The sequence below is a fragment of the Poecile atricapillus genome, chromosome 1 (genome assembly GCF_030490865.1).
Source record: "Poecile atricapillus isolate bPoeAtr1 chromosome 1, bPoeAtr1.hap1, whole genome shotgun sequence".
Classification (NCBI taxonomy): Eukaryota; Metazoa; Chordata; class Aves; order Passeriformes; family Paridae; genus Poecile; species Poecile atricapillus.
This window is the reverse complement of record NC_081249.1, coordinates 145,511,533-145,535,077: the sequence shown is the minus strand read 5'-3', so window position 1 is coordinate 145,535,077 and position 23,545 is coordinate 145,511,533. Positions and strand designations below refer to the sequence as shown.

The 23,545-nt window shown below is 41.2% G+C and overlaps 2 protein-coding genes across 4 annotated transcripts; both read left to right on the top strand.

Annotated features, from left to right (window-relative positions):
- The first annotated feature begins 22 nt into the window (after nucleotides 1-22).
- LOC131583083 (acyl-coenzyme A thioesterase 5-like) lies at nucleotides 23-7,210 on the top strand. The gene is made up of 3 exons (XM_058846891.1): nucleotides 23-623; nucleotides 3,463-3,665; nucleotides 4,496-7,210. The coding sequence occupies exons 1-3, from the start codon at nucleotides 86-88 to the stop codon at nucleotides 5,069-5,071; spliced, it is 1,317 nt and encodes a 438-aa protein (XP_058702874.1). The 5' UTR covers nucleotides 23-85; the 3' UTR covers nucleotides 5,072-7,210.
- Nucleotides 7,211-7,381: 171 nt separating this feature from the next.
- Nucleotides 7,382-23,279, top strand: DNAL1 (dynein axonemal light chain 1). 3 transcript variants are annotated; one of them, XM_058846870.1, is made up of 9 exons: nucleotides 7,382-8,171; nucleotides 10,638-10,676; nucleotides 13,553-13,662; nucleotides 14,323-14,378; nucleotides 15,897-15,952; nucleotides 17,161-17,287; nucleotides 17,700-17,843; nucleotides 19,209-19,305; nucleotides 22,510-23,279. In XM_058846870.1, the coding sequence occupies exons 1-8, from the start codon at nucleotides 8,169-8,171 to the stop codon at nucleotides 19,286-19,288; spliced, it is 615 nt and encodes a 204-aa protein (XP_058702853.1). In that variant the 5' UTR covers nucleotides 7,382-8,168; the 3' UTR covers nucleotides 19,289-19,305; nucleotides 22,510-23,279. The 3 variants fall into 3 exon arrangements, with proteins under 3 accessions (XP_058702853.1, XP_058702862.1, XP_058702845.1); XM_058846879.1 differs by having other exon boundaries at nucleotides 17,703-17,843; nucleotides 19,209-23,279; XM_058846862.1 differs by having other exon boundaries at nucleotides 19,209-23,279.
- Nucleotides 23,280-23,545: the final 266 nt, after the last annotated feature.

Sequence of the window (23,545 nt, the reverse complement as noted above, 5' to 3'; positions counted from 1 at the left end):
TTGGGGCCGCCTGGAGGGGGCGGCGGCCGCGGTACCGATATTGCGGGCGGCGCTGCCACACCGCGCACCCGCCGCTCTCGCAGCCATGTGGAGAGCGCTGGCTGCCGCCGCCGCCCCGGCGCGGGCCCTGCTGCGCACCTCGCCGGCCCGGCGGGCCGCCAGCCTGGCCGTGTCCCCCACCGCCGGCCTGGCGGACGAGCGGGTAGAGACGCGGGTGGCGGGGCTCAGCCCAGGGCAGCCGGTGACCCTGCGGGCGGTGGCGGCCGATGACCGCGGCTGCCTCTTCCAGTCGTGCGCGCACTACCGGGCGAACAGCCGCGGGGAGCTGCACCTGGGCACAGACGCCTCCCACGGCGGGGACTACACCGGCGTGGAGCCCATGGGGCTCTTTTGGAGCCTCGCCCCCGCCGCCATGGAGAGGCCGTACCAGCGGCTCGTCCCCCTCAACATCGACGCCCCGATGAAGGTGGAGGTGTTGGTCCACCAGGGCCACAGCCCGCCCGGCGCCATGCCCGGGCCCGTGGTGGCCAAGGCCGAGGTGCAGAGGTGGTTCATGGCCCCCGGCGTGCGGAGGATCCGGCTGAAGGAAGGAGTCGTAAGGGGCTCCCTTTTCCTGCCGCCGGGTGAGTGCCCCGGCCCGAGACCTTCGTCCCGAGGCTGGCGGGACCCCCCGCCTTCTCTGACCAGAGCAAAGAAGTCTCATAAAATAAACGCCTGCATAGGCTATCACCCGGGAAATCGGCATTCCCTAGCAGCCGAACGGCGCCCTGCAGACAGGTGGCCCTCAACTCTTAAGGAGATATCCCAAGTGCTTGTCGCGACAGGGCCCGGCTCGCTCGTGGCCGCCCCGCCAGGTCCTTCTCGGCGGCACCGAGCAGGGCTGGCACGGGGAGGCGGCTCTTGCGGGACGGGCCGGAGCTGAAGGAGAGCACGGGTTGTAGAGTTTACTTCATTGCCGTGCTCGGCCTGTGGTTTTTCAGGAAGTTTTATGTTTGCTCTGGAGTACCGGAATCTAACATCCAGAAAAGCCGATGCGCTTCACTGTGTGAGCCTGTGCTGAATGTCCCAAGGATTTTACCCTAAGTAGGGCTGAATTAAAAAGGTATTTTTCTTCCCTGTGAAACACAAGCCAGGAAGCAGAGCAGCCGATGAGATTCTAGAAAATACTTTTATATCACCTCTGTTACTACAGAGTTACTACAGTTAGTAGTTGGACTACTTTTGCGGTATAAAAGCAAAATAGATTTATGAGCAAATTCTTCCTGTTCTGCTTACTATTATGAGGTGTGATATTCTGATGGTCTGTGAGTGGTGTTGGAAAATGAAACCTTACACCAGTGATAGTGTTTGTACACTTGAGCTATGAGTTAAACTTCTTGTAGTTCCCTGAGTGTTGTGGGTACTTAACTGCCCTTCGCATTACCTCTCATTTAAAACTACTTGATTCAGCAACTCCTGTAAGTATCACTACAGTTATTAAGTATTTTCATTACAAACCAATGATTTTTTTATCCATTTAGATAAAGATCCAAAGTTCACTGAGGAAAAAAACAACAGAGATTGAACTTTGAATTTCAGATGTTTAGTCAGCATGCTGATTTTCCATCTCTGAGACATTGTTTTGATCTATCCTGTCTTAGAGGATGAGTTTGATTTCTGCTGAGTTCAGTGGGAATCCAGAGATCTGCAAGATGAAACTGCATTTTCCCCTTTAGAAAATCTGGCATTGTAATAGTGTGGGAAGGTCTGGAATCATTGCTTAAATGATATTGCCATCCCGCATGGATCCAGTTACAGCATTATGACCATATCCTTCTTTGTTCCAGGGACAAAAAAAAAGTTAATATTTTTAAAATAGGAATCTTAAATATGAGCCATTCTTCGTAAAAGTGAGAGGACGTGAGTGGGTTTATGATGTAATTTTAATATGAAAGCAGTTTCTCAATACAGGCATAAGAGTTATAGATGTGATTTGTTTGTTTTTAGATGTTGGTGAAGTTGTCTAGCCCATTTTATCCTGCTTTTTAGTGAGCTCTGCGGGAACCATATACTTGGGCACTGTGTTTGCACTCAGAGAGGCAGTCCAGGATCCTTGTGCATGTTAAAGTCTTCATGAGAGAGAAACACATTAATTTATGACTATGTTCTGATTACATGCTCTTGCTAGAAAGCTTTCCGGGTAGGAGTGATGAGTGAATATGTATTTTCTTGCCACCTAGGCTGGCTGCTGCTAAGTAAAGGTTACTGCTGATTATGGCATTATAATAAATTTATCCCAACATATTTTCTCTCAAGTAGAATATTGAACTTCAGTGAGGAAAAGATCAGAACGGAACAAGTAAGAACCCAAAAGCATGTTTCAGTCCATTTCTGACTTCTTAATGCTTTAATTTAGGAGGTTTCCACCATTTAACATGTCTTATACAAAACTTCCTTTTCTCAAATGTGTTGAAATGCCAAAGACCTTTTATTTAGCATGTACAGGTAGTGTCAGAGAGTTAACACACTCTTGCAACAAGCGTGTCCTCTTTGTGCTGAGATGGTTGCAGTGAGTTGGATCAGGGCACATCAGATGTGACATCTGGTGGCCAGGGGAAAAAAAAAAAAAAAAAAAAAAAATTTGCTTGCTTGGGGTCTTTAAAGCTCCACTAAGTAGCATCTTTAGCCTTTTAACCTAAGATCTCCTGGCTTGGTTACAACATGAGCTTGGCTGCAAAAGCACAGCTGTTTAAAATGGTGGTTCTGATTATTTCTGTAGTTTGGTGAGACAGATTGTGCACACGTATGCACATTTACATATATCTGTAATCAGTCATGCACACACAACCACACCCATCCAGCTATCACTTCTGCCTTCCATCTGGTCACAACTGCAGGAGCAATTCTCCTGCCAAGTCTTACAGTTCTGATGTTGAGATAGAGCTAGCAAGTCCAGTTGATTTTAACAATGGGTTATCTTTGTTGGGCTTTGCTCAGTGCAGTTTATTCCAGAGTTTACGTAAGTTTTGTAGAATTTACTTCAAGGGCTCAGTGCTCTTGCCTCATTACTCATAGGCTTGCACTTTGCTAATTAAGATGTGATTGTGGGAAAATAGCTGACTTGGTGTATTATTGGTCTGAGGGCAGGAGGTTAAGACCATGGAAAAATACATTTAGAACAGTTGGGGTTTTTGTGGTTGGTTGGTTGGTTTTAGTTTGGTTTGGTGGGTTTTTTTTAAAGCAAAATCTGTGACTTCACATATTTTTACAGGAATGTAAGGACCTGGACTGATTCTTAGTCTGAAATAGCTGAAGTGGGATACAGCACTGCTTCTCTTAGATCTCTGCTGTGCAAATGGAAAAATAATGACTATTAATAGCAAATGTCTCAAGCATTCTGTATTTTGTTGTTCACTCTTCTCCAGATAGTTTTTTGTGTCCTGTTTGATAACTTCTCCTCTGTATCCCTTCTCTTTAATATAGGGGATGGTCCCTTTCCAGGAGTGATTGACATGTATGGTGATGAAGGAGGCTTGATCGAATTCAGATCCAGTCTCCTGGCTACCCATGGTTTTGCTGCTCTTTCTCTGCCATATTTTGACTTTGAAGATCTTCCTAGGTTCATGAAAGAATTAAAACTTGAGTACTTTGAGGAGGCAGCAAGATTCCTACGGCGTCACCCAAAGGTGAGTGCAATGAGAGATCTCTTGGGACTAGGGAGGATTTAGCAGTTATGCCTAAATGGTGGTGGTGGTGGTGGTGATTTTTGAAACTGGTATTTGAGTATCAGTTTCTGCTGGGCAAGCTTAGGCCCAGTAGTTGCTTAAGCATATGACTGGGGAGAGTGAATTTCTTCCAGCTCAAAGTGTCTGTTAAATTCATGCTGGAGCTAGAAAGATTGCTGATCAGTAGGATAGCGAATGCTGGAGTATCCTCCAAACAGGACCAGTAGTGATAAAAATGTTTGGTTTGTTTAGGTTTTTTTCTTAGATGAGAGCAATTAGTTTTAAGAGATATGACACTGCTCAGTAGTAGCTGAAAGAATGAATTTGATGATGTGGGATATTGCTTTCAGTTTTACTTTCCAGGCTAGAAAAAGACAAGACAAATGCTACTTATCTGATCCTTCAGATGTAATGTGTGAGGTTACTTTATTTTCCTGAGACATGCAAGGCAGTAGACTGTGCTTGAATTTCCTGTTACCTTTTTTAGGAAAATGAGAAAAAAATTGCATTAACATATGTAGTAGGGACCGGTAAGGATTGAGTGATGACATGCCTTGTGCTTGTCTGCATTTTTTATGGGGTTTGGTATCCCTTGGTGTCTCTGAAAAATAAGACTGTAAACAGGAGGAGGAGTCTGGGTCCAGACTGTCACTTTCCAGAAGGTTACATCAATAATTAACTTTTTTTTTTAATAAAACAACTCCAAAGTCAATTAATGGCTAATCCCATTATAATGTATGCTTCCTTTATTAATTTATCTCTCCCTTCTCCACCCCCTATCTTATGTGAAGGTGAAAGGACCAGGAGTTGGAGTGATTGGGACTGGGAAGGGGGCAGAATTAGCACTCTCCATGATCACCTTCCTGCCAGAAGTAGTGGCTGCTGTCTCCGTCTCTGGCTGTAGTTCAAACACGGTTGCAGACCTCCATTATGGTGAGATGACTCTGCCCGGGCTGCGTTTTGATATGAAGAAAGTCAATGTCTCTCAGTCTGGTATATTTGACATTTTTGAAGCTCTGGATGACCCAACAAATCCTGCTACTTCTTCTAGTGTGATCCCCATTGAAAAAGCAGAAGGTCACTTTCTCTTAGTGGTAGGGGAAGGTGATCGGATCTGGAAGAGCTCCTTATATGCTGAGTTGGCAATCAGGCGTCTACGCCAGCATGGGAAAGAGAACTTTAAACTCCTGAGTTATCCAGGAGCAGGTCACAGAATTGATCCTTCTTTTACTCCGTTTTGTCGGGTAGCTATGGATCGTGTTTTGGGGGTGCCTGTTCTGGGGGGTGGAGAGAGCAAAGCACATGCCCATGCACAGGAACACTCCTGGGGAAAGATTCAGGAATTTCTGCACTTGCATTTGGGATGAACACTTAAGCACATAGAAGCTGTTGCAGATTTGCAAGGACTGAACTTGAGCCACCAAAATGACCGGTGATGACTGGTGAATTGAAGGGATTGACTGAGACAAGCCTTGAAATATGAAAATAACCAAATGACTACTTAGTTATAAGTATAAATGTAAAAATAAAGGTATTTATTTGGAGCAGCCTAAGTTAATTTAGCTAGGTAAATAGAGGAGATGTGAAACAACAAGCAGGCTGCAGTATGGTACAAATTTGACAGCTCAAAGTGGTCATGATATGAAGAAGCAAGTACCTGGAGAGAGTAGTAGTTACTTCCTTGCTTGCAGTATTTATACCTCAGAGAATGTTAACAGGTAGCCTGCACCCTCAGCAGTGACAGACAGGATCACACCTTGGCAATGACGGATGATAAATGTAGATAGTCAAATCATGAATGACTCTGGCTCAGAGAATGACTCTGGTAGTCCTAAGCTACCTTACCCCAGAATTCTCATATTTACAGCTGTTATACACTTTGGAAATGTTTTCCATTTACACAAAGCTGGAGATACCTACTTGAAATGAGGTTCATATAGTTACCATTGTGGTCTTCTGGTGACACAGTCTGTTTCTTTCCAAAAAGAACTATGTGCTGAATGGGAAAATGATGAGTACTCTTCCTTGTCATCCAAAGAGAATGGCAGTACTAGCACTGTCTTGGGGATGTACCTGTCCCTGTAATGTCTTGGATTGGTGTTTGACACTCAGGGTATTAAGATTCTGTTGGATAGGTTAGAGCATGTCTAAATACAGCCATTAAGTTAGGTATTAATTACTTGTGGAACTCTTTAGTAATGATGTCAACAGATGCTGACAGCTGTTCTTAGGGAGGAAGCAGAGTTGGGAGACAGAAAACCTAGCCCGTAGATTTAAACTGACTGTAAAAAGCTGTCACCTTATGGTGGTGATTAACTCAGAATGATACCAAACTAACAATGCCCTCCAAAAGAAAGCACCCAAAGCCAAGTCTAGGATAGCTTTTCCATGACTGCCTGAGATTTTTATTTTTTTTTTCATCCAAGTTCATTTTTGGCTAGTGCCTTTTTTCCCCTCACCATTCAGATAGAAAGAAACAACTTCTTCTTAAATTAGTTGATCTCTCAAGAGGATCTAGCTGAAATGGTGCCAGTGCTGAAGGCCTGTTTAAGGAGGGCCTCTATCAACAAAATTTCTCCTTCCAAAGTCATTTTGTCAGACCGGTTTGAGAACTGCCCAGGAAGATGGAAAACTCATTAGTGGTACTCAGTTTTGCTTTGCTCTCAGGGATCTCTCTCCAGTTAACTGTCATGCTGCTGCTCAGTCTCAATAGCTTTCTGCAACTCTTATTATTCTTTATAATTTGATTAATCACATGTTCTTCACACACAATCAATGTCAACTGAACAATTTATCCATCCATTCTTTACAAGAGAAGCTCCATCCTGCTAACTCCACACAAGATTTCTTCATGCCTGGTCTCTAAACTCCCTCGCCTGCTGAATAGGCTTTTTCCAAGCATATCTGCTGCCTGCACCCTCTGCTAACACGAGCAGCCTGAGAAGTCCAGGACCAGAGCCTGCTGTGATGTGCTCCTTGGTGCCACCCATACCTGTCACCCTGCCTTTTTTGCCAAACTCATTTCAAGTGGCAGCTGTAGGAGAAAGGGTTGTCTGTTGTGTGAAGGTTCCTGCCTCATCCTGTGTCTCTTCAGTAGTTGGAGCTGTTATTAATTGTGCAAGAGTAGCACCTTTGCTATCCCTGTTCTGTCACTCTTCCAGTGCCAATACCTGTCTCCACACTGCAGTCCTACCTCAGCACATGCATTGCTATGCAAGATTGCAGTCTGGAGGTTCAGGAAGTAAATGTTAAGTTGTAAATAAAAAAAAAAAAACAACACACACGGCTAAATTAAGAGTTCTCAGACTTTATTTCTAAAGCACAAGCTTTTAAAATAATTCAGTGTTAGACTTTGTGATATATGCAATTTGAAAGATAAGTAAAACACATCCTTTATTAAAAACCAACCATGTGTAAGAATTTGATGTTACGTATTTGTTTGGAAAAGTGAATGATACTTTGTTTTAAAAGGAGGAAAAATAAAACCAGTGTAATTTTACTGTGAAGAGCCTTTTTTTGTGAATGAGAAGGACCTGTTGAAAACCAGACAACTTTTGCACTAGCATTTTGTATATTTACAATGCTACCTGGGGACCCAAGACACATTGCAGGCACTCTGAATGTGTAGCTGTCTCCTGAAGTGTACAGTTAAGAAGTGTACATTAAGAGTGCCTGATTATGGCCTTAGTTACAGCATGTTACTTATATTGGTTTACATTCACAGAATTAATTGTCAGGGTTGGAAGAAACCTCTGGAGACCACCTAGTCCAATTCTGCTAAAGCAGGGTCACCTAGAGCAAGTTACACAGGAATGTGTCCAGGTGGATTTGGACTGTCTCCAGAGGCAGACTGCACAGCCTTCCTGGGCAGCCTATTCCAGTGCTCTGCCACCCTCAATGTAAAGAGGTTGTTATTCATGTTGAGGTGGAACTTCTCGTGTTTCAGCTTAAGGCCGTTTCTGTTTGTCCTGCCACTGGGCACCCTGAAGAGTCTGGCACCATTCTCTTGGCACCCACCTTTGAGGTATTTGTATCTTTGGGTGAGCTCTCCCCTTCTATAGACCAGACAGGCCAAGGTCCCGCAGTCTCTCCTCACAAAAGCGAGGTTCCGGACCCCTCATCATCTTCGTGGCTCTCCACCGGCCCCTCTCCAGTAGCTCCTCTTGTACGGAGGAGCCGGGAACCCGCCACACGAATCCTTTGCCAGGCCAAACGCCCATCACATTCCATTAAGACGAGAGCTCGGGGGACTGGATGAGCTGCAGCGGCCACAGCGGTGGACGCTCGCAGCTGCCCCTGTGCTTCCCCAGCGCCCCGCGTGTGCCGTGAGCCCCGCGCCGGGCTCCGACAAGGCCCGGGCCAGCCCCGCCAGTCCCACAAGGCGCCGCGGGCCGCTACGCGAGTTCCGGGCGGGGCGTTCCCCGCGCCCGTAGCAACCGGAGCGTTCGCGGTATCCACGGCACCATGGTGAGTCCTGCGGCCGGGGCGGCGCCGGGGGCCGGAGCGCTGCCCGGGCCGGCGGTGGCGGTGAGGGGCGGCGCGGAGCCCTCCGCGGGCCGGGCCCGCCGAGCAGCCCGGGCTCGGCCGGAGCCGTGCGGGAGGCAGCGCGGGGCTCGGGGCGGCGGCTGAGGCGGGGCACGGTGGCCTGCTGCTGTGCTTTGGGAAAAGGGAATTTCGGGGATAAGCGAGGAAAGTGGGGGACTCACAAACGTCAGTCAGTACGTGGTTTTAAGGCGGCAGTATCGGCGATCACTACAGCGATTAGCTTGGTATCTGTTGCTGTGCAATTCCGATTTCATCTATTTGAAATGCAAATAAATGTCTGCAAATAAAGGCGAAGTGTCGCTGTTTTGCTTTTTCCTAGGGGTCTAAATTCTGTATATGCTGTGTGTCCAACTGCTATGTTTTGCGGGGTCGAAATACATATTTTGTTGCAACTATTACTAGTACCGGTGTGGTTATTTTTCCCCTTCAGAGATTCTGTTTCTTGTTCCTGCCATGTTGATGGTGACTCTTCAGGGTGACCACTGGTTACTTGGCACTTTGAATATTTTAAGTATTGTGACTTTCTTTAGTCTAAATACCTGTAGAAAATTGTTCAATAGGCAGGTAGAAGAACTCTGCAGATAAGCTTCTTGGGGGAAGTTATCCCTTAAGTAATCTCCTGTGGCAGAAGATACTTTATGATGCCTTACCTACAGAAATTTCAAGTGCACCTCAAAGAAAATGAAGTTCCCAGTATGTGCTCTCCAAATAACCCACTGTGCTGATGTCCATGTTTTCATCAAATTGGCAGAGATAAGTCAACAGAGGTCAGGGAAGAAGCTACTCCTTGTGCTCACATGGATCAGTAGCTTTAAAGCCCAAACTGTTTCTAGGCATGACTTTGAAACAGCAGCAGGCACTGGTCTCATAAATGCATTTCTGTCTTTAACATGAGTGACTGAGTTCATGTACCCAAATGCTGTAGTGACTGGCTGCCATAATTATGAAAAAGGCAGTAAAGTTCCTGCCCAAGAAACCCCAATGAACTGGAAGCCAGCTGTTTTTGTCTGCACACTGTTAGCTGTTAATTGGTATGAATGTGGTTGTTGTAGTGGGAATTTAGGGATGTGATCTGAACCAGAAGAGGTCATGCAGATGTTCATCTTCGGCAGACACTGGGGAGCTATTGCTGTGGCTCAAGTTTGCAGGTCATCTCCAGTGGGACTTAGAGCTAGCTATCACTTGGTATAGACCAGATTGAAATGAATGCCTGTCAGTGGGCAGAAACAGCTGGAACATCTGAAGATCTCTAAATGGAGGTTCATTTTAATATTTGAGATGCATGCTCAGGCTCCTTGGTGTTGCTGGCTCGGTGCCTGTGGCCATTTTTTATATGCAGCTGCCACGGCTGTTGCCTTTACTGCTGGAACCAGAGTTTCCTGTGGTCCAGAGTAGTCCCCAGCACTGAAGCTCTGTGACTGAGGTCACAGCCTGATTTTTGGGGGAAGTAAGTTTGTTGTTTTTAACTTTTACAGTGTGGGGGGTTATATAGCTGATTACCTGAAAGGCTGCTTTTATCCACATCCTGCTACACTTAAGAGCAACAGAGGGCCCTCCTGTATTTGTAGAAAGATGGCTGTTGATCACTGTTTGTAAAAGATTTATCTCTGAAATCTTTTTAATCCAAAAGACATCTTGGAACATGTTTAATGTTTGGAGAAGCATTAAACATGATATTTGCATACTACTGTTTTGGATATCTTTATGTAGTTTCACTAAGACTCTGATGTGAGGTGGAAAAGTAAGAGTTAGTGACAATAGAAAGTTGGTCAGTAGGTCAGTCCTCAAAAAGCCTTAAAAAGCAGCTGTCGGGTTTTCCCAAACTGAATAACACATTTTCATATCACATGGTGTAACTTAATGCAAAACAATTGGAAAGAAACCCCAAATATATATAATCCAGATTGCTCTCGAGTTTTGGCAAGATGTACCTCATTTTCTTCAGTGAATTTTAGGAGGCTGTATCATTTTTCTGATCACAGACTTGCTTTCAGACAGGAAGTTGCTAATGCACAATAGAAACTGTGATGGTTTAAGAGCATTAGACCGGAATTTTCAATGCAGTAACTTTTGATGCCCTTGAATTGAATTTCACCATAAAAGCTAATAAGCAGTGTGTCATGGGGCAGAGAGTAAGATCAGGAAGATAATGTCCTGATATTAAGCCCATTGTTTGCTTCTGAAAATGCAGCAGAGTACCCTAGAAAACAAAATTGCAGGGTACTGCAGGGCTCAAACTTCTTTGACTTGGCTGACCCAAGATAATACAGGAAAGTGGTGGAAGTGGGGAAAACGAGCAGGATAGGGAAGGGAGAGGAAATAGATTTGCAGTGAACAAGCCACTTAAAAAATTCGATTAATATTAACCTAAGTTTGTTTCACTTTTAGGCAAAAGCAACGACCATAAAAGAAGCTCTAGCCAGATGGGTAAGTTACTAGAACAGTGTCTAGCAGCATGGGGTTTGACTGTATTCAGCTCATTTTGTTTTTCAAGTATTGTAAGAAATATGTCTACTTGAAACATCTGCTTTAAGAAGTTTCACAAAGTAAAATGATGATTACTGTTGTTGTCGTATAGTACATTCTGTTGGACTTTCTGTATGTTCCTGTTAAATTGATACAACTGGTAAAGATTACTCTGTTTTGCCCTCCTGCCTTGTTCTGCTGAATATGCATTAGCCTGAAGTCACAAAGATATTCCAAGTTGGGGATGTATTATGTTTTAATTATGCTCTGTTCACTTCACCTAAGTGCAGTCCTTCCCACAGAATAAAGAAGTATGAAATTCTCACCATACTGAATTCAGTGAAACTTCTACATGTCTTTTGACTTATGGTCCCTCATATTGTGAAAAGCTTGACTCAGAATGAGTTTCTTGAGTTTTTTTCTTCTTAAAGTACTCTGTTAATACAGAAACTCATTTGTCTGGTGGTGGCTGACCTGGTCTTCCAGAAAGCTGTGTGTTGGCAAGGATGCTGATGTAATTTCAAACGATGATGTAGGATGCTCTAGGATCAGGTTCACTGTCCACTAAAACCAGTGACAATCTTTATCTAGTCTCTGAATTTTAGATGAAGGCAGATATGCTGTTGGGTGTTCATACACTTCCTGCTAATTCTGGCCAGTTGCTAGAGCAAGGATTTATGAATGTTTTGGTCTCTTGAAGATCTGGATATGATAGCATGGGCAGGTACACTTGAAAGCCAGAAGCTCAAGGTACTGGCCTGTAACTGAAGATTACTTCCATTTTGAGTTTTATCATTGTTTAGTACCTTCAGTATTTCAGGGATTTTCCAGTTATGTTGGTATATCCCACAAACTTCACTCTTGCTCTCCTATTAAGAACTAGAATACAACAACCTGCATACATTAGCATTAGAAGAGGTATGAACTGCGTATTTTAAAAGTTTGCTTTGTCTCCCTCACCCTTTCTGCCCTCCAGAATTTCAGCTCCCTGTTTCCTATTACAGATTTGTTTTTCATTTGCTCCTCTGTCATATGTCTCTTAGACAGAATCAGTATGTGTCAGTGAGTTTCTAATAACATTAGGCATAAAGTACTGAATTTGCTTTTTTGTTCAAGTTATTGGGGGTGAGTCTAAATCTTCCTTTTACTCTTCCTAATCTGGGTCCATGTGACTTGTACAACTGCATTTGGGGTTGTGTTGCATTCCAAATGTTTTTCTTCCCTCTGGTATAAGGGTTTACCTATGCCCTACAGTCAGGGTGACGTTAGTTAAATCAAAGCAACTGGAAATCAAAGCAGCTTCAACTTGGCAAACATGTAAGCTGTTCTTAGAAAAACATGTCTGTTCTACCTATACTTTCTCTGTGGCATACTGTGGTTGTGCAGCTGCTTACAGAAGTACTTGGCAATCAGGATGGAATTTCTTCCTGCAGGTGCTCACTGCTGGCCCAGTATGAGTTGGAAGCTTTCTACCTTACATGTTTTCAGGAAAAATGTATTTTCATTTGTTGGAATAGGCTAATAGATTACAAAATGAGTGTGAATACAAATAGATACAGCACTGTTCTTAGAAAAGAAAATGGAAGTTTCACATTGATATAGTTACTTTGCTTGAACATGTATCACCATATTCCAGCAAAACATCTGACATTTGCTAAATCACTAATTTTGAGTAAAAATACTGTCACACCGAATTTGGTCAGAAACTGGAATATAAATAAGTGTACAGGACAACATAATTTTTTTTAAATTAAATTAAGTTTTCTGAAGTATTTTGGGTGCATAAGAGGAAAAATAATGTTATCAAAACCTGATGTTCTGCTGTGGAATACTAAAAGACTTACGGGATATGATTAATTTAATTACAAAGTAGCTGTATAAACTGGGGCACACTCAGCTATCTCTCTTTTCAGTAGATGCATGAAATGGAGGAGAAAACAAGAGTCCTTGTTTTGAAAGCGCCAAGATTTCTCCTTTGTTAATGGACCTCCAGTCTTTGCACTGAAAACTGAGTGAACTGACAAAATGCTCCCTTTGTGCTGTCAGGGAGGCAGATGTCAAAAGTGCTGCTACTCTCTAAATGGGTGCTTGTTCCAAGTGTTTAGTCAATAATTGCCATCACTTCAGAATTTTGAAAGCTTTAATAGACCATATTTTTTAATAAACCTAAATGCTGAAGTTACATCCATTTTTCCAAGGCTCTGAATTATCAACCTAGGTTGTAAATATGAAATCTTTTGCTGTATTCTCTAGGTGTGACATCTTCCCTCACTCTTTCTAATTAGATTTTTTTTTTTTTTTTTTTTTTGAGATTCTTAATGCTGTGAATCTGTTGAGTTTCTTCCCCAGAACACACTTCCCTGTGGACAGTTTGTTTTGTGAGCCAGGCATAAGTTCTGAAATTTGTGGGTGAAGTGGGAAGGAGGCTTGTCTGTCAGAACTTTTAAATCCGCTTCTACTGTAGATTGGCACTAGCTGAGGTTTCTATATGTCAGTCTTCATGGAAATACCTTAATTCAGAATTTTAACCTTCCATCTATTCTCCATTCTTTATGGCAGATGACTCCTTTATTAAATTGCTCAAGTGTTACACAACTTTTAAAAACCAGCATATGTAATGTATAAGTTATTCTGATATCTTGAAAATAAGCTAGCCTTACCCTTTTTATGCTACATCATCAGGAATCTTGATAACAGTACTCAGAATGCTTTCTCTTTCCAGTAGGATATTGGAATTACTTCTACAGTAATCACTTTTAGAGTAATTCTTTCAGTATAGTGGTTTTTGGTTATTGCATGTAGCAGTGAGTCTCTTCCTCACCTTTTCTTTTCTTTAGGAAGAGAAAAGTGGCCAGAAGGCTTCAGAGGCAAAGGAAGTAAAACTGTACGGGCAGGTTCCTCCCGTGGAAAAGATGGATGGTGCTCTCTCTGCTCTTGTTAACTGCGAGTAAGTTCAATTTAAAATATGTTGGAAACAAAATATTCCCCTCTCTTTGTTTCAGTTTTTCTGCTGTCCACTGCAAATATTTATTTACTGTGTTTAAGTGTGACCTTCAAAGCAGCAGCTTTCTCCTTTTTTTTCTTAACTGAGCTTCTCTTTCTGCATACAGTTGCCCTTTTTAATTCAAAGACCCCTGTAACTTAACTCAGAAGGTGTTAGGGTAGATTCTGTATTAATATTTGTCCCCAGAAAAATCATATACTGTTTCTCAGTGTATAATTACAGATCTGTGTTTGGAGTCTATCAGCTAAATGGTACATTTATGATCCACTCCAAAATTCATGAAAAAAAGAGGCAATTTGGGCAAGACTTTCAGAAAGAGATTAATTTCAGGAATAAACATCCATGCATTTGATAAGGCTAGGCATCAAAAGATAATCCAGTATGTCATGTAAGTAACTTACTGTACTTTCCCAGAAGCTAAATAAAGTTGAAGAAATCTTAATGATTTGAGGATATTTTGAGTCTGTTTACACATTCAGTTCATTTACCATCTAATGAGACAAGAACATATAATTATTTCTAATGCAGTGGTGTTGGGATATGGAACTCTTCCAATGTAGTGATCCCTTATATACTATGAATTGATTATTCTTGCTTTTAAAGGAAACTGTCGCTGTCTACAAATTGCATTGACAGAATCGCCAACTTGAACAACCTAAGTAAGTGACAAGCCAGCTGTCCATTGTGTCCATTGTTTGTTTTCTAGTTGCCTGTTTAGGATATATGCCATCATTTGTTACGTGTGTCCAGCTTTATTTATACCTGTTATTATCCTTTTTTATTCCCTCCCCATAGAACATTACAAGTGACCTTTAAAATGACCAGTCTTACTGGGAATGCATGCTGAGCAGCAGTGGCGTACTACAGCAGGTATTCCTGCACTAGCCTTGACAGTTGTCTCAATCAGTGCAACAATCAAAACATTCCATCCAGTAAGCACTTCAGTACCCTCCCGTGGGCCTTGCTGTGCTGTTCAACACCTAATCAGTTCTAGAGTGATGTCATGACCATTTTCCATGCTCCTGATGGAGACAGTCTGCAGTTCAACAACTGCATTATTGGTTGCAGTGAGGTTGGAGTGTTGTAGACCTGGATGGAAAAATGTCATTCCACTTTGCAGAGGATTGGATATGCTTGGTTTCATTTTGTTCATGCTTTATAAATGGATGTGCCACCTGTCTAGAAGTAGAGTTTCTCTTTCTTGGACAGCTGTCTTTGAAACTCTTGGGTTACTGACTTTGGAACAGAAGTCTTAGTGGTCTATCCTTAAGACTTTGACTGTGGCATGAGGCTCGCAAAGAGCTGCAGGTTTTGAAGTGGAGCTTCCAGACTTTTTGGTTCCTATTAAAATGCTAGCTAGATAGATAAGGAACCTGAAATTTCATCCTTTCCACCTGCACACCAAGAGATCTGTCAGAGAGCAGACTAAAAGATTGAGAGATCTTTTCATAATAAGCTCAGACTTCAAAAGATTTGGAAATACTAGTGAGGGAAAAATATTCCAGTAGTCTTTCCAAATCATTGTTCTGTAATACTTCAATCAAGTAACTATCATCAGAAAAAATAATTAGGCAGTTATACATAGAAGTAAAGCCAATGAAATATTTTAGTGGGGTGGGATGAAACATTAAAAGCCTTTAAAGCATCTTAAATATTTATATTAATGTAGATTCAAAACATCCAGTCTATACCAAGTATTTAATGCTAAAGCCAGACAAACTAGAGCTAAGTTGAATGTCTCTCATCAGGCATCTGTAAGGCAGCTTTATATGCTGCCTCTAGTATAGAAACCAAATCTGCTGTCTTAAGATCAGAACCACTTTTGCCTGAAGAAGAAGCAATATGAATTATGTAAGATCAAAAGAAGGAAGTCAGCAGTTAGAGTTCAGGTGCAAGGTGAAATAGATTTTGTTCAGTATTTCAAAACTGAATTTCAACTAGGTAACCTACACATGAGCAGCTTTGGATTCAGGAGTGTATTTCTGAGCTTTTCACTGCATCAATTCCTACTGATCTGTTTAGATCACATTTTGTTTCCATTAGGTCATTCTTTCTTAAGGCAGCCTGTTGAGAATGCAGTTTGTAAGCAGAATATGGCATTCTATGTGACTTACAGCATCTTCTTATTTACAAAAACCCTGTTTATTAACAAGATTCTTCAAAAAAATTTATTACAGAAAATTTGAGGATTCTGTCTTTGGGAAGAAATAACATAAAGAACTTGAATGGATTGGTATGTGTTTTTTTAGTATCAATTCTTCACTAACAATATAGAATATGAGGTAATTCCCCTGTGTTCATACAAGTCTTTTCTGAATTCAATAAAATTAACTGAATAAAAGGTTAGGCACTAACTTTTTATATTCTCCTTTTGCTATCATCTGTTCTCCCTCTTATGTATTGCTTCTGAATTTTCAGATAATCGTTCACTTTTTTTGGTTGAAATGCTCTTAATGTTTGGAAATTTTGCTACCTTAATTTACTATACAGAAGAATTTTAGAAAGAGAGATTTTGTTGTCTTTAATAAAGATGATCAGAACTTCTATTTGAAAACTGCTGTCTATCTGTAAAGCCATTTAAATTCCTGCCTTTACATGAATATAATTCCTACAGACCTTTTGCACACAGAATTTTCTACCTGAAGATACCTAGGCTATACTTCTTTAATACAAATATTGGTAGTCCTGTAAACACACACACTTCCCGAGAGTCAATCCTTTTTACGTTAACTGGCACCTAGAGCAGCATGGCTTTAGAGTTGATGGTGGCAGGACTGAGTCTAATTAGTAGGGGAAAATTAGCTGAGAAAAAAAATTGGATCAATTTTGTTACATTTGAATTCAGGCCAGAGGAATACTTTTTTCAATCAGTATTTTTAAAATAAATATATAAATTATTTTCTTTCTCAAGATACACTGTTTCTCCTCAAAGCTGTTCTCACTTTCAGAGATGCCTTATCTCTTAAGTGTGAAATGCAGAGTTCATGTGTAATGACTGGTTTAAAAAAAACTCTCTTCTGAGGGAGTTAAGAATGTGATTTCTGGCCAGCAGATACAAACATACCAGAAAATACCAGAATGAATATTGCTCTCACACTGTATAACATCCCTTTCAAAGCATTTGTCAAATTGTATTCTCTTCACATATGTTCACAGTGCACAAGTAGGCAGATTTGTCTCCTCTGCCCCTATTTCTTAAGAACTACTCCAGCCACCTACATCTTATTCTAATATAGTGATTTCTATCCTCATATATAATTTTGCTTTTAATTCCCATGAACACTTGCCATGCATAATAATTAGGGAGCTGCCTAAAAGGAAATGAGGACCAATATACCTTCATATTTTCTCACATGAGGTGACCTGTAGAAGGTGAAGAAGGAGTATGAATACTAAGGAAGATGTATTTCTGCTTATCTGAGTAATCCTCTCATTTTCCAGGAGGCAGTTGCTGAAACTTTAGAGGAGCTGTGGATCTCATACAACTTAATTGAGAAACTGAGGGGTATCCGTGTAATGAAGAAACTGAAGGTTCTTTATATGTCAAATAATTTGGTGAAAGACTGGGGTAAGCCATGCATCTCTACTCCCTAGAGACTTCTGTAGAATGGTGAATGTATGAGTTAAGTCGCCAAGTGAAAAACAGTGCTGTATCTCCTGGAGCTTTGATCCTAACTGACCAGCCTGCAGACATATGCAAAATCCCTAAACATCCACTCATGCAAGAGAGTAAAAATAGTTAGAATATTGAATCTAACTTCTAAGTCCAGTCCAGTTAAGTTCAAGCTTTGAATCACCTTTCTCCAACCTCTTTTAAAACACATCCCTGTACTTTAACCTGACACCAGCTAGAGCCCAAGCAGTCCCTCTCTTGCAGCCCATGCTCTTTGTGTTTGCACTGAATGTGAAAGGAATGTGTGGTACAGATGTACTTTCCATGTTCCACAATCTGATTGGTGTTTTCACCTTTGTGGTTTCAGCAGAGTTTGTGAGACTGGCAGAGCTGCCAGTACTAGAGGAGCTGGTGTTTGTAGGAAATCCACTACAGGAGAAATTTGCCACTGATCAGAACAGCTGGATTGAAGAAGCAACCAAACGGGTACCCAAGCTGAAAAAGCTGGATGGTGAGTCTGGGGCATGAGGCAATTGGAGTGAGTTAAAAGCATAATATAAAGACAACCACAGGGAAATTAAACATAACCTCAGAGATTCATTTGTGTGCTCATGAAATTAATATTCCTCCCTCCTCTTCAGAGTTATTCAGAAATAGTTACTGAGATCCTGGCCATGGTGTTTGATGGATTTTGGAGTGCTAAATCAAAGTGGTCTTGCAACGTACAGTTGGGCATTATTCTGTAGTTACCCAAGTAGTTTTGTCAAATACCTAATAGGGAATGGAAAGATTTAGCATTAAATAAGTTAACAAGGCTCACATCTGCCAAGCTGAATAACAGTTTTCCCAACAAAAGAGGTGATGTTGGAGAATGGAGATAGACAGGGATATGCTCTGGTTTGCTTTTGATGCAAGGACAAAAACTGCATGCAAATTTCCTAAATGCCTGAATATCCTTTTCCATTACCACAGTAAGCCTCTATTTGTGAGTTAGCCTCTCCTGTTTAAGACATTGGTATGAATAGATATTCAACCGTTTAGTGACTAAAAATAAGATCATTCTGAAATTTATTTTTAAATATGTTAATTCCTGTCAATGGAGATGTTAGCTGTTCACTATTATCCCCTGTTTACTAAAGCAATGAAGAGGCGAGCAGGAATGGTAGCACTAAGAGTCAGAATACCAGCAGGGAAGGGAAGAGTGGAGGCATATCAACAAGAGGAGACAGCTTCACTACAGGGAGCGGTAGATGAGAAATCTATTACCAGATTATATCTAGAACCAGATCAACTGCAGTAAAAAAAATTATTAAAAAGTGGAAGCCTGATGAGAGAATTGCACTGCTAGGAAGGATGGACTGCAGTGGTCCATTTAGTGTTGTAGCAGGAAAAATTTTGAGTGTAAAACAAAAAAACAGATTAGGGCACATATTGTGGGAAAAAAGTGCCTGTGGTAGTATAAGGTTAGTCTTACTATCTACCGTAAAACTTGGGCATATATGTCCTGGAAAAGGCAGCACAAAGTAGGGGCCCCACAAGAGAAGGGTGATGTGCTGATTGGTTGTTGACTATCAGTTGAACTGACTTGGTGCATCTCCCAAAGACCAAGTGAGGCTGATCTTTGCAGACCATGCTTTAGTACCTTTTTATTCCCTGTTACCCAAGAAGTTGGAAAAACATCCAACAGAGGAGCTCTTCAGTTGAAGGTTTTTCTAGTTAAGACCAGTTGAGACCAGTATGCAGAAGTTCACGTTGGTTAGAAACAGGCAGGAAATACAACTTTTGACTCTTTCCAGCAGGACAGAAACTTTCAGGTAGATCATAATTAGCTATGTCTTCCTCTTCTTCTTTTCCTCTTTTTTTTTTCTTCTTCTAGGTACCTTAGTTGTTAAAGGAGAAGAGGAAGAAGGAGCAGAAGGAGCAGAAGGAGCAGAAGGAGCAGAAGGAGGAAACTGATGACACTTTCTTGTTGGGTATTAAATTATTAAAGTAATTCCAGATAGCTTGGCACATAAACTTTTATAAAAGTATGTTTTGAAGAAAATCTTTGGGAAGTTTTTAAAAGACCAGCTTATCTCCACAGTCTCTCACCCAAAGAGTTAGTTACCAAAAATTGCTCACACTGGTTTTGTCAAGCTTATGACACCTTCTGTAGAGACTAGTGGAGCTGAGTTTACATGCTGTTTGGCTAGCAAAAATTTATTTAAATTAATACATAGCTATTTTTAATTCCTGATTAGTGGTGCTTGTTGTTCACTCTTGGGTTATAAAAGAACTGTTTTAGCTTATTTGGTGCTGCTGGCCAACATTGAATTGGAAACTCTGAGGCCAAAAAACCAATGTTGTGATTTAGAAATACCTGACAAGCTTTGTTGTGTTTAATTTTGTCATGGGACTTTCTCAATATTTTTCATACGTGAGTTTGCCTTTTCATTCCTTGAAGTCAAACAGGCCCAGTAGTTGCAGACATACGCACAAAAAGGTATTGGTCTGGTGAGTGCTTGTTCCTGGCCTTAGGTCTTGAAAGGGGCTTCTCACATTGGAACTCAACTGCATTGCTTAGGAGGCCATGTATAACTTATATATTTATTTATTTTTAAGAGGCAGTGGAAATTCTTTGCATGGTTTCAGTAAGACTAAAATACCTACTAATTTTGGGGTTTGTCTCTCACTAAGAAATTACTTTAGATTGGAATATGTGGCTTACTAGCCTACAGCTGGTTTCTGGCTTTGGATTGGGTCCTGGTGGACATAATCCTTCTCAGTTCTGGAATCTTCCTATAACGAAGTAGGCTGATAGTAACAGAGAATCTAACAGCAAACAGAAGACCTGGGCTCAAGGACATAAAATTTTGGTTTTGGGGATACTCATTTTTTGTGAAAGCACAGTTATAAGCAGTAAGAAAAGGTATATGTAGTTAGTGGGGATGGTGAGATGAGATGAGGTGAGGTGAGATGAGATGAGATATGAGATGAAATGATGAGATGAGATGAGGTATGAGATGAGATATGAGATGAGATGAGATGAGATGAGATGAGATGAGATGAGATGAGATGAGATGAGATGAGATGAGAAGTGGGCATTGGTAAAAAAAGTATTGAAGAGGTACTGAATGTGCTATATTGCAGGGTAATCAGTTACCAGCTCCCTATGTAGCTATTTCTAGTGAAAAGCATTAAACAACGATGAAGACATACCTGATTGCACTGTGGGATGCCAATAGTGAGGTTTTTCTTCTCTTTGAAGAACAGATGGAGTCACCTGAGTAGATTTTTCTGCAGTTCCTTTTTATTTTTTTAACAAGCTTTTCTTCTAATTTGTGGTACCATCTTTTTTTAAATTGAAGTGGGAACAAGTGTATCTGTTGGCTCCAGCCCAGCCATAGAAGGGATGGGGGCAGAATGCAACTCTTAGTTATTTTGTTTGTGAAGGTGTGGCTGTACTTGAAATCTTACAAGTTCAGAGATGAAATGGTGGAATTGGCCCAGGCAACAGTGGTACTGATCTCAAGCTCCTGCTGTAATTGCAGTAGGCGATTCTCTCTAATCAGTTTTTAAGTGAACACTGTGAAGTAAATGATTAGAAGACAATCACAGTTTAGTTTCAATATATTGTTTCTTAATCTGTGATTATTAGAGGAATTGTAAAGCATTCCAATTTAAGTTGACATTTTCTGAAGAGGTTTGAGTTTGATTTGGATCCATTACTAAAAGTAAGGTCAAGAACACAATGGCAAAAACTCTGGACTCTTCACCTAGCACGAACTATTTCCAGGCACCTGTTCTCTTTACCAGAAACTACATTCTTAGTTAGCTAGTTCACTGGATTTAGACAACTTCATTTTCATTTGTTATTTCTTTAGAAGTATTCTCCTAGCTTTATCATGAGTAAAGGCAGCATTGACCAAGAAGCACCATGGAGGAGTATCTACAGTCAGCAGTCATTTCACATGTCTTTTGAAGCCAAGCCACTCCGTTCACTTGCAGCCAAGCACTCTTGGCAAGGTGGGTGTGCTTGGGCAGTACAGAGCTCGTGGCACACTTAGGCCCTGCTGGCCCCATCTGCTGGGGGAGCCCACAGGGGATTGACTGTGCCCTTGATGACTGTAAAATATGGCTCATGTGAGCCAGAGTTTGACCGACTCAAAACTTGCCTTCTGAATGTTCCCAACAAGCAGAAATGCCAAATTCATCTCTTTGTTTGGAGATATTTTCAGAATAGACCACGTGGTGCTCTTCTCTTAGTACTTGGCCACAAAGAAAAGTGGCTGAAGCTGGGGACCTAGTCTCTCCCAGCACAGCTGCAAGACTGGTGTGTATGGCTGGCTTAGCTCCACACAACTGTGACAGCAGGAAAAAGGAATGATGAGCACAGTCCAATGCCAAGTAATCCTGCTGATTGATTCATTAAATATGGCCTAAGTGTATACATTTCTGAAAGTTATGTTAGATACAGCAAATACTCTACACTTTGGCTATACTGGGACATTCTGAGAGTGGAATAGAAACTTAGTGTTCTGACTATGCTGTAACAATTGAAGTGAAACACAGGTCCATTGACAAGCTGTGAGGGATAGGAGCAGCTCCTGGCTCTTGTAAGTGATCAGTAGAGGCTACATCTATGGGAATCAGTCCAAAACTCTTGTAGGTGATGCTAGAGCTGGGTGGATTGTGTGGCCCACTGGCGTTGGTGCTTTCCACAGATGAAATGGCACAAATTCTCTAGCTCTTTTCTTTGGGGGCTGCATGATAAAAACCAACAAGAAAGGGGAAAAAATCATTATTGAAGGAAGGGGGCATCCAGTCTTAGCATATAATTTAGAACCCTTTTGATAAAAACTGTGTGTCAGTCTCATTGAAACAATACAGCAAGAAAAGAATTGACAGTGGCTTTTGTTTGTCAGGAGATGCTTCATCTCAAAGCTGGTAGCTTCACTTTACCTTGCTTTGCCTAATGAGTTGTGATTACTCTCAAGAACAAAAAAAAAAAACCCAAACATTTTCTCCTCCAAAGTAAAGTTTCCCTAAATTTTTAAATTTGCACTTTAAAATTAGGCACTGGATGTGGTGGAAGAACTAGAAAGGTGGAAGAATTAAAATAGCTGCTTTGTATATTGGTGGTGCTACATGATGTTATGTATAAGGTGACAGTGACACCTTGGCCTGTGTGCCCACAGAAAGAGTGGAGTGACATGCTGGAAGGCCTGGCTTTCACTTGTACATTCTGCTGTTCCCTATCACACCACATCCAATGAAGTGGAAGCACGCTATTATTCATGGATGAAAAGAGCACCCATGTAAAATGTGCAAGCCATGTGGAATTCTGCTTTTCCCAGTGAAGTTACAGAGGACTAGCATCCACTTTATTCCTTAGAGAAATATCCTAAAATTAAATTAGTGGCAGGAACTAGCGAGGTTTTTTGCTTGTTTGTTGGCACACTTACCTGCCTTCAAAGTAGCTGATTGATGTATGCAGTGATTATTGAGAACTGATGGAAAAATGACAGAAAAGACCTGAGAACCAGCAGATGACTCAGGTTACACTAGAAGTAAGCTCATCTAGAAAAACTTCCAAGCAAGAGAGCACTTTTAACATCCCCTTTGGCAATCTTTTGTATACAGTAATTTTGTAGCATGAAAAACTGTTAAATTTGCCGTGTTTAAATTATTTAGGCCTATGTTTATAAATGTTATTCTGTGAAACTTGTTCAAAAATAATATAACCTTATTTTATACAAACGTCTTTGGCTGATGTGTTATGAAATAGTTCAGCTTGTGAAGAGTATTTGGAAACTAAATTGTGTTGTCATTAAACTTTCCTAGCTGCTCAGGAAGCAATGTATTTATAGTATGATACCATGTAAATGCTGTTCCTTATTGCCTCTATATTTTAGAATAGGAAATAACATAAGGCTTTAAAAATGCTGATATATTGTGATTGTTGTCATCTGATACATAAATATTTTTTAATCTTTTAAGACACTGGTTGTCACAATTTGTTCTTAGGTTCTAAGAGAAAAGTCTACTACTGCTATATGTGGGAAAAAAATCCAGATAAGTTAGAGAAATGGCTGGTCTTTCTTTGGTACAAAATTACTAATTCACTTTGAAATTCATTACTTCCATTAAACCCAGACAGGGGAAGGCTAACTGATTCATAAGCATCTCTAATAGAAACTTCAGCCTTCAGTAGACCATGTCACTGAAAGGTAA

Bases quoted from the DNA above. Each gene is read 5' to 3' on its own strand.
- DNAL1 (XM_058846870.1), top strand. The intron at 17,288-17,699 runs GTAAGCCATGCA...TTGTGGTTTCAG, and splicing joins TAATTTGGTGAAAGACTGGG to CAGAGTTTGTGAGACTGGCA. The intron at 17,844-19,208 runs GTGAGTCTGGGG...TTCTTCTTCTAG, and splicing joins CAAGCTGAAAAAGCTGGATG to GTACCTTAGTTGTTAAAGGA.
- LOC131583083 (XM_058846891.1), top strand. From the start codon at position 86: ATGTGGAGAGCGCTGGCTGCCGCCGCCGCCCCGGCGCGGGCCCTGCTG. The intron at 624-3,462 runs GTGAGTGCCCCG...TCTTTAATATAG, and splicing joins CTCCCTTTTCCTGCCGCCGG to GGGATGGTCCCTTTCCAGGA. The intron at 3,666-4,495 runs GTGAGTGCAATG...TCTTATGTGAAG, and splicing joins TCCTACGGCGTCACCCAAAG to GTGAAAGGACCAGGAGTTGG.